This window comes from Sinocyclocheilus rhinocerous, unplaced genomic scaffold (genome assembly GCF_001515625.1).
Source record: "Sinocyclocheilus rhinocerous isolate Xijiao unplaced genomic scaffold, SAMN03320098_v1.1 scaffold127, whole genome shotgun sequence".
Lineage (NCBI taxonomy): Eukaryota > Metazoa > Chordata > Actinopteri > Cypriniformes > Cyprinidae > Sinocyclocheilus > Sinocyclocheilus rhinocerous.
The window spans coordinates 681,331-690,764 of record NW_015664685.1 but is presented as its reverse complement, the minus strand read 5'-3'; the positions used below and the strand labels follow the sequence as shown (position 1 = coordinate 690,764).

The window sequence follows — 9,434 nt, the reverse complement described above, 5'->3', positions numbered from 1 at the left end:
AAGTCGAAATGTTTCGAGAATAAAGTCGAAATGTTTCATTTGACATTTTTTTATGTTTTTTAACGTGGCACTAAAACGCCGTCGTAGTTTTTAGTTTGAAATGAATATGCAATAGATATATTGTTTGATTGACCCCGTACCACCTTTGTGTTTTTCTCCCCAAACCCCCCACCGCTTATTTATTTTTATATTTATTTATGTCCAGTTTCCTACTCAGTAACACAAGTGCAACAAATGTACAAAAAATATTTGCCACGCCGAATTGAGGCAGTAATTAAAGCAAAAGGAGCCCCTTTATGTATTTATCTAAAATAAAGTAGCTTTTATAAATGTATAAAATAATTAAATTAAACTAATTTAATATTGCTAGCTAGCAAATGGTGAAAAATAAAAGCAAAAAAAATTCCTATTTAATTGTAAGGGATGATATAGCAAGGATCTTGTGAAACTGGATTGTGGCTTAGCTTTTATTTTTATATTTTCAGTTTTTATTTTATAGTAACTTTGCTATGTGCTGTTGTAATTTTTATCATTGTTATTTTTTTTATATTTCTATATAGATTTAAATTTGAGTCATTTTAGTACTTAAACTTTTCGGTAACACTTTATTTTAGGGTCTCTTAAGTAGTTGCTTATTAAGCATGCATATTACTAGAATATTAGCCAGTTATTAGTACTAATTAAGCACATATTAATGCCTTATTCTGCATGACCTTATTCTACATCCCTAATCCTACCCAATGCCTAGAAATAACAAGTACCTTACTAACTATTAATACGCAGCAAATTAGGAATTTATTGAGGGAAAAGTCGTAGTTAATAGTGAATAAGTGTTCCCTATTCTAAAGTGTTACCAACTTTTCTTTTGTTCATTTCTCTTTGCATTTCATTTAGTTGCCAAGGCAACATTTCTAATTTTCACCACCACAATATTATGATGTGGGTTGTTGATATGAGGTTACTAGGGTGTTTTAGGTGGTTGACGAGGTGGTTTAATTAGGTGTAATTTTTATACTTACAATTTTAATTTTAGTTCAGGTTTTAGTAATTTTTTCTGTTTTTGTAATTAGTGTTATTTTTATAAAATATTTCTTAACATTAATCTGTTTTTAATTTCTGTTTTAGATTTAGTAAGCTTAATATTTCAACTTAAACAGTTAGTATTTCAACCTACTAACTTATTTCAGTTTCTAATTAAATTGTAAGTTGAATTTTTTTAACAAATTTTCATTCAAGTTTATCCTGTAATATTTATATTTGATTTGATTTTAGCTGTATTTCAACTACTTATATTGGAAATTTTTGAAAATGTGATGAAAAAAAACATACATTACTAATATTATTATTGGAAAATATACAATTATTGAAATATGGCCCCTTTAAGTTAACGCTTTTCCTTTGAATGCACTTAATGTGTTATTGTCAGATATGATGGCACTACGGAAAAGAAAGGGTTACATCAATTAATGGATGTAAATAGAGGGTAATAAGTGAAGTGTGACCTGTTAAATCCCAATGGAGCTGTCCCAGCAGCCTCAGCTGATTGCTTTATTCCCTCAAACACATGCGCATATGCATACAATGAGCATTGAACATTCTTGAACAATCTAAAAGATTAAAGCTGTTTTGATTATACATTAAAGAATTGCCTTTTAGCTTCAGATAAATATGTTTTACTAATCCAGTTTCTCAACATGAATAAGTTTGGCCTAATTCGGAAGAAGCAGCAGGTGTTTAACTGTGTTCTGTCCTTACGCCCCACTTTCTGACCGCCTGCTGCTCCTGCTTGGTTTTTGTTGCAGTGTATACTGTCATCTGCAATTGTGTGCTCCCAAGAGCCTGCCAACTGTGGTCAACAATTTTCTTTTCCTGAAATGCAGCCCATTAGAATCTGTATTCACATTTTCTGTGTAATTGGTTTTGCCTTCGTATCTTCATCCTGTTGTTTGCCTGAGTGCTTCTAAGATTGTTGTTGGCATGAGCACTTGTAAAATTTTAAGTGTGCATTTAAAATACAAATCCGAGATGATCATGCTGAATGTGGTGTCCAGGGTTACAGTAATCTCAGTATTGCACTCAAGCAGATTTTGCAGAAAGTACAAAATGCACATGCGAATCCATTTATGTGCACTCGTGAGAGTGTAAGTGAATAGGTTTTTGTCCTCATAAAAAAGGGACTTTTTTTTGCAGATTTATTAACTCTAGGGGAGTTGGAAAATGAGCCTATTTTCAAAAATAGTGGAGTGTTCCTTTAATATGTGGGGTAAAGGGTTTGTTTGTTCAAATCAACTCTTAACTATGATAATTTTTTATGTTTGCCTTCATGCCTTGTCCTCGGTTTCTCTTTGTTCTTTTGATGCATTTATTGCTTATTTTTCTGAAGAACATTGACAATTATGCTGCAGTGTAATGTGGGAAAAACACCAACGACCTGAATGATGGTCAACAGCCCTGCTGCAGATAGAAAGTGCTGCATGTACTGGAGACTCCTCTGACTGTGCTTTGCTGACGTAAGTCTCCTTCCTCAGTGGAGGAGGGGCGTTAGGTCTGTTTAGTGCTAGTGCATGAGCAACAGGGGAGGGGAAAAACACTGTCGCCCAGCCTCCCTGCCCTCCACAGGCAGTTGATGATCACATCTGGCAGCTCAGGGTGGAAGTTGAACAGCTTAGAGCGCTGGGTCCCCAGAATCTACTCCTCCCCTGTGAGCAGCTCTCAGCTGGTATCTCTGCACCAGAGCCTGGCTTTGGCCCTTTGTCAGCGCATGGGGGTGCGGGCAGACAGACGGCGAGAATATATCATGTACACAATAGAGTAAACGAGTGCGGTGCGACCATGAAAGCTCAGCGGGAGAGGCTGAGGATTCCGGGCTTGACATTGGAGTGAGTATTTTTCCTTCTCTCTCACGTCTTCTCTGGCTGTGATGACAGCAGATTGTTTATCTGCAGTGTGTCTGTCTCTGTAGCGGTGACGGCACATCTAAGCTGAGCAGTGCAGCATTACCACAGTAGCAGCGTCTGCGGCATGTGTTGAAGGATAAATATAGGTTTGCTAGCTTGTATAGATCCAGCTAGTGTCCCTTTGCGTCAGCTTTGCATGTGATTTTTATGGAACGGGCTCATGTTTAGATAAAAGATGATGATGCTAGATAAATACAGGATCATCTAGAGCCAGAAGGACTTGCGCAGCAGCTGGGTGACCTGCCTTTCTGTTTTGCTACACTGACGTCTCCTCTTGCCACATTTATAGCTTTTGATCACCATCACTTATTGAATTAAGTGGTTGAATCACCCCTACAAGAGGGCCTGTTTGTTGTCAACCTGTTAGCAGGTCAAAGACGCCACCGTACTGTAGAGTTTGGTGCAGCGACATAAACAGTCGTCATGTTCGATTGGCCATTTATGTTTCGATAAGATGGGATGCCTTTGTTTTTGTTTACAGGGGTCTCAAGAGATGAATGCGTATCTCCTGGACATGTCAGCTCAGCAGTTTCACCTGACATGTTTTGTTTCTCAGCAAAAAAACCTTTGTAATGCTTGATAAACGCATGATGTTTGTAGATTAATTACTATTTTTCTGAATATTTTAATGTTAATTAAATTTTTAACATGTGGCCAGTCTGTATAATATCAACAAGTATACAATATAAAGCCATTTCATGCATAGGCGATGGAATGAAATGGACCATTTGTTGTGGCAACCCCTTCACAACGCAGCATCTTACCCGAAAAGCCTTCAACGGTCATGCATGACACTGCTCTGTGGTTAATGCATGCCAACTCGTGTATGTCTCTGCACACAACTTCAAAGGCTACATCCTGAGAGAGACTGTTTTTGTCCATGATGAACATTCACAAAACTCAATTTGACTTCCAGCCTCACTCCACGAAGCTTGAGCCCAACTCCCACAAGCCCTTGCAGCCCATGCAGCCCACTGCACGCGTTTCATTTTTGGAGGTAAGCGCGTGCTTCTTTTACATAGCCATTTTGTTTTGAGGCTTACTTTGGTCAAGGCTCTGTGTTCCGCCACTGAAAATGAAAGCATGGAGTTCAGTGATCGAAACGGCACAGGGTCTCTATTCATTTATCTCTTTTGAGTTTTGTTATTTTTACATTCAAAACCTTTGAATGGGATTTTATTTTCTAAAACTGTGGGGAATAGCTTTGTTTCTTGTGCTTATATAACATTCTTAGATTCACCCCCTTCCCCCAGCCTTTTTGGTGAGTCTCTCATTCGCCCTCTTTTATGTGATAAATGGGATTTGCTGCTTTGGCCATTGAACATTTTGTTGGAAAGAGCTCTGCACCATTTCTGGTGGAAACCAGGTCATTTCAAAAGCGTAAAAATGAGGAATTACTTTTACGGCAAAGACAAAGGAAGCATATTCTCCATTTTTGAGAAAGTAAGACTTTTTGAATACTTATGTTTTTTCAGGCTTGACAGCACAATGAAATAACCAATTGGAAAAGATTGCGGTTTTGTAGGTTAGAATACGTTTCATGAGGAGTTTACACAAAATGTATTAAAGGGGTCATATGATGTTGCTAAAAAGAACATTATTTTGTGTATTTGGTGTAATGAAATGTGTTTATGCGGTTTAAGGTTAAAAAACACATTATTTTCTACATACTGTACATTATTGTTTCTCCTCTATGCCCCGCCTTTCTGAAACGTGTCGATTTTTACAAAGCTCATTGGTCTGAAAAGTGAGGTGTGCTCAAAAACACTTCTCATAAAGAACAAGAACTTATTTTTAATGAAATACCAATGGTTATGTAGGCTAATTGTGCATTCTTTATAGCAACTTGTTTACCATATTCTTCATTCTTTCAAGCAGACATTTATTTCTATAAATACATTTAGATTAATCTTTAGGGCTACTAAAGTTTTTCAGTCAAGAGCAGTGCGTGATTTTCTGTCTTTCTTTTGTTGCTTGATTAACATCAATGACTCGGACAATAGCAACTAAATTAGACTGCTGTCCCTTTAAAACCGAATGCACAGCTGCAATGGATGCAATGAACTGAGACACGTTCTCCCTACTGTTTACGTTCACTTAAGACGTAATCAACTGTGTTTACGTGAATACTCGTCAAAACGGACAATTTTTTAGTACTCAATGTAGTGAGACATTCTTTCTGTGTGTATGTTTCAGTGTCTGCGCTCAGGAAACCGGACCGAATTGAGTTCTCTCTTGCGTCGTCAGATTTATCCATATGTCTGCTCTTCTCTTACTCCCACATATTGACATTTTTGAACGTTTTATGAGACGTGCAGCAAGAGTTTTTTAGCTTATGTCCCGCCGATTCATATGTACGCATCTAACCTCCTATGCAGCAGATTCGTTCTGAATGAATCTCTTACCAAATCATCCCTCCCTAACATTTTCGTCTCATTTTTATTCGTTGACGAAAATGTCAATAGATTTACGTCATAGTTTTTGTCATTCAAAAAGAGTTGTAGTTCATTATCGTCTCATTGTCGTCGGTGAAAAAAATGTAATTGATGAAAATTATGACGAAATGAACACTGGTACGCAAGTGGTACGACCAAAATAAAAAATGCAGTGTGTAAATAGGTGACCGTGATTTCACCAAGTACAACATGTTCCTGGATCAACATTCCAATCAACCAATCAGAATTGAGGAATAAGTTTTCGAGAAATGTCAGTTTTAAGCTTACAATCAGAGTTAGATGCTTCTACACCCTTGTTATTCACCTATCATTTCACTCTGATTTTAGGAATAAATTATGGGTAGGGTTAGGTTTAGGGGTATAGGGTTAGGTCTATATTTTTGGACAGTAATGTTGATCCAGCAACATGTCTTACTTGGCAAAATCACGGCGACAGTGTAAATATCATAGACTGGTAAATATGTTCAGACCGCTCATTTGCGTACCGACATTGTTGACAGGTGTTAATGCACAATCACCGTTTTAGATCGACTAACTGTAACTACTGTATAAGTATTCCACTCAAACTGAAAGCATACATCTAGGCTATGCGCTGGCAGTTTCAGAGCAAAATACATAACTGACATTTCATGCACTGACGCACTCGGCAGCGCTAAACCCAGCAGCACATATACTGTACTTGCTGGCAACCCACCAAAATAAAAGCTTGCTGATTTTAGGTTTGAAAATTATGAAAATTCAATTAAAAAAGGTTAATATTAGCATTGTATTTTTAAGTGTACTATAAAATAACTGTATTTTTATTTTATACTCAAGTTTATTTTTAAATATAATGGTATTATCATACTGATTATTTTGTTTATTATTTTTTATTAATAATAATATAATATAATTTAATAGATATGATATGATATAATAATTATACTAATTATCTGATCATTATGAGACTCATTTGAGACGCATGTTGCAACCTGTTAACAGCAAAGTGTCTCAGCTCACCCTCTTGTAATCGGATCACTCAGGACAGGTTTTAAGACCAGGCAGAAACATGACTGTTGATTGCTTGAACCTTCGGTCATTCCTTGGGAACAAATTTGACAATCATCACATTTTGTTGAAGCGTCTTTTCGTTTCACAGCTTTGCTTCCTTTTGTTTGTTGCTATATGCTTTGTGGCCTTTTCTAGTATTCTACTTTCAAAAAACTGTGAACGGCACAGCCAATCTGTCTTTGCTTGTTATCAAGTAAGTCTTTTGGGCTTGCTGATAAAATGGGTCATTGAGCTGTCTGAACTAGTTTGATTAGTTGATGTTTGCACACAATAGTCGTGAAACCGTTTAGATGATAAGGAGGTTATGACTGCATTACAGAACATTCATACACGGTTTCTGAAAAATAATGTGAAAAGTCTTGAGGGCACAAAATCTATTCCTTGATGAATTACTGGCTCACATGGAGCTACAGAAAATTCCACAGATGTCTGTAGACTTGCAACAGCTGCCATTTACAAAGCTCTACACATCCCCACCCCTCAAGTGTTTGTTTATTAAATAATTAGAAAAAATTAATTATGCTTCCAATTAACGGTACGAGTGCAGGGTACTATCAGCTTTGTTATCCCAAGAATTGTGAAAATGTGAGAAAAGGTATTACAATACCCTCTGGGAATGTTGATTGGTAAAAGAAAGATAAATGAAAATAAATTAAAGAATAAATGAATGAATGAAAGAAATTAAAGAATGAAAGAATAAATGAAAGAAAAAGATAAGAGAAAGAAAGAAAGGATGAAAGAAAATAAATGAGAGAGAAAGAAAGAAAGAAAGAGAAAAAGAAAAAGAAAGAAAGAAAGGTAATTTCATTCATTTAATTTTCTCAGGTATGAAAACTAAATGTTTGCTTTAGGGCAAAGTAGTCATCATTAGGTTTGCAAAGGGGTGAAAAAAGTTCTGGTAAATTTCCGGAAACTTTCCAAAAATCCCTGGAATCCTGGGAAAAATCCTGGAAAGTTTCCAAAATTTCTGGAACTTTTTGCAACCCTAGTCATCATAACTAATCCTGTAATTTACATAAGTAATATCACTAATGTATGTACTATGTTTGTTTGCTTAAAGTTTACAGTTAAATGCCATGTTTTAAAATTTTAGTTTGGAAATGCTGCTGTATTGGTAGTTTATTACTCGAGTAGTGTTACCTTACAATCGTTTACCCTGGTATACTTAATTTTTTGTGTTTTGCGCACAGTTGGGTGTGCAGGCCTTTAAAAGTATATACCCCACTGACTGTAAGTGCAGATGGATCTAGTGGACCTTTCTTTTCAAGCCCTCAAATTACTTTTACCACAGAGTCACAGTAATCGGGCTGCACACAGACAGTGTCATATCAGCAAAATTATGTCACACAGATTTTCTGCGAGCCAAAGCAGAACGCAGACAAGGAAGGTATACTCTGGGCTTTATTCTAAGCATATTAAGAAAGATACCTTACAGTTTGCTGAATCAGACCACTGCTATTGTTTTTGGTTCATCCTCTCCAAATTAGAGCACCAAAAATGTAGCATACAGATATAGAGCACAGGCTGACACAGAAGAGACTAGGCTTGTTCCCAGATTTAGGTTTCTATAGGTCACTGGCCTCGCAAGAAGAGATAAGAAGTCATGAGACTTAAGTTGCGAGATGATTGAGCTAGACTTTGCTCACTTCATGCGTGACCAGGTTCCTTATGATTATGCACTCTTTGAAGGTTTGATCAGTTGTCTGTGTGCCGGGTTTAGTCATACTGTATGCTCTCTTAGTGACGTCCTTTGCCTCACACCTTAGTGGCTAGTGGCCCCACTGCATTCAACGGCTAATTGTCGAGGGCGAGTGGCCCCATTCCACCCCTCCAACTTCATCTGTCATGTGTCAGGGAGGCTGGGCCTCTCCATGTCCCTGCCTGCCAAATGAGCAGATTGAAGAACAGAACAGGAGGAGATCAAAGGTGCTGAAGTGGAAGAGAGAGGGTGGTGTTCTTCATATGGCAGGTCCAGTGAAGGAAAAAGAGGAGAGAGGTGAAAAGGCTTGGCTGCAGGGTGCAGGACTTGCACATGGTTACGGTTGAAAAGCTGTGCATTTCCATTTCAAATGGTCCGATGGGTTCTGGAGCAGGGCCAGACGGGGAGAGCTGTGATTGCATTCACTGCGTCGTCTCCTGATGATGCATTGCTTCTCTGACTCACGCCCCCCTCCCTTCCTTTCCTCTCCCCTCCCCGCCTCAGGATGTGGTACGTTAGGTGCCTGTTACATGATATGGAGCGCGCTTGAGTCTCAATAAGTCTACGGGATAGCGGCAAAGCCGTACGACTTTCACATCAAAACAAAAAGTCATCCTACTGGAAGCGGAGGCACCCGGCATTCGAACAGGAATGGATATGACCTGAATAAGAAACGGCTCAGAGGAGTTTTCACACTATTCGATTTAGGACACTTCAGAGGATACACTGTCCCCCTTGACAGCCTGTGTATGCTGCAACGAGCAGCAGATGTGCATGGACGAACCTCTGTAGTGGCAGAGCGTTGCGCTGGGAGGACTTCCCGGGACTCTTGCGTTGGGTGCCTACTTCTCTTGGAAGCCAGGCATTTCTCCTCGCTCTCTTTTCCAAGACAGCTCGGAGCACTTTGGCGGCATGACTTTGGGACAATGTCCGACTCCAGCTTATGGACTCTACTCTCCAACTTTCCTATGCCTCACTTTATCAGTGGAGCAAGATTACGGCGCTCCAAAAGGTAATCAAGTTGGTTGCTTGTCACTACTTGTGTTGGTTTTTAGGTGGTAGAACTTCTGGTATCAAGAATTAAGTTAGTGGAGGTTAGACAAGAACAATATGGTAATGCAGGCGCAGTGTTTGCTATTGTGTTAGATTTCCGTTGTGAATATGGAACTGGAGTACCTCTTGATTGTAATCAGGGCGTTATTGTTCAGTCCATGCAGTAGGCACAAAAGATGTTTACATACTGTGCATGCATAATTACTGTGCATTTGCCTA

At 38.3% G+C, this 9,434-nt stretch overlaps 1 protein-coding gene across 3 annotated transcripts in view; it reads left to right on the top strand.

The window, feature by feature from the left end:
- Window positions 1-9,434, top strand: part of LOC107730326 (microtubule-associated serine/threonine-protein kinase 4-like) — a 131,594-nt gene that overhangs the window by 77,825 nt on the left and 44,335 nt on the right. The window contains exons 1-2 of one of the 3 annotated variants that reach the window (XM_016541127.1): window positions 2,576-2,879; window positions 3,874-3,954. The exons of 1 other annotated variant lie outside the window; for it this stretch is intronic. In XM_016541127.1, the coding sequence (XP_016396613.1) occupies window positions 2,833-2,879; window positions 3,874-3,954 (128 nt within the window). In that variant the 5' untranslated portion in view covers window positions 2,576-2,832. Of the gene's footprint in view, window positions 1-2,575; window positions 2,880-3,873; window positions 3,955-8,708; window positions 9,175-9,434 lie in introns of those variants that run through there. One more of the 3 variants, XM_016541126.1, reaches the window with a different exon arrangement.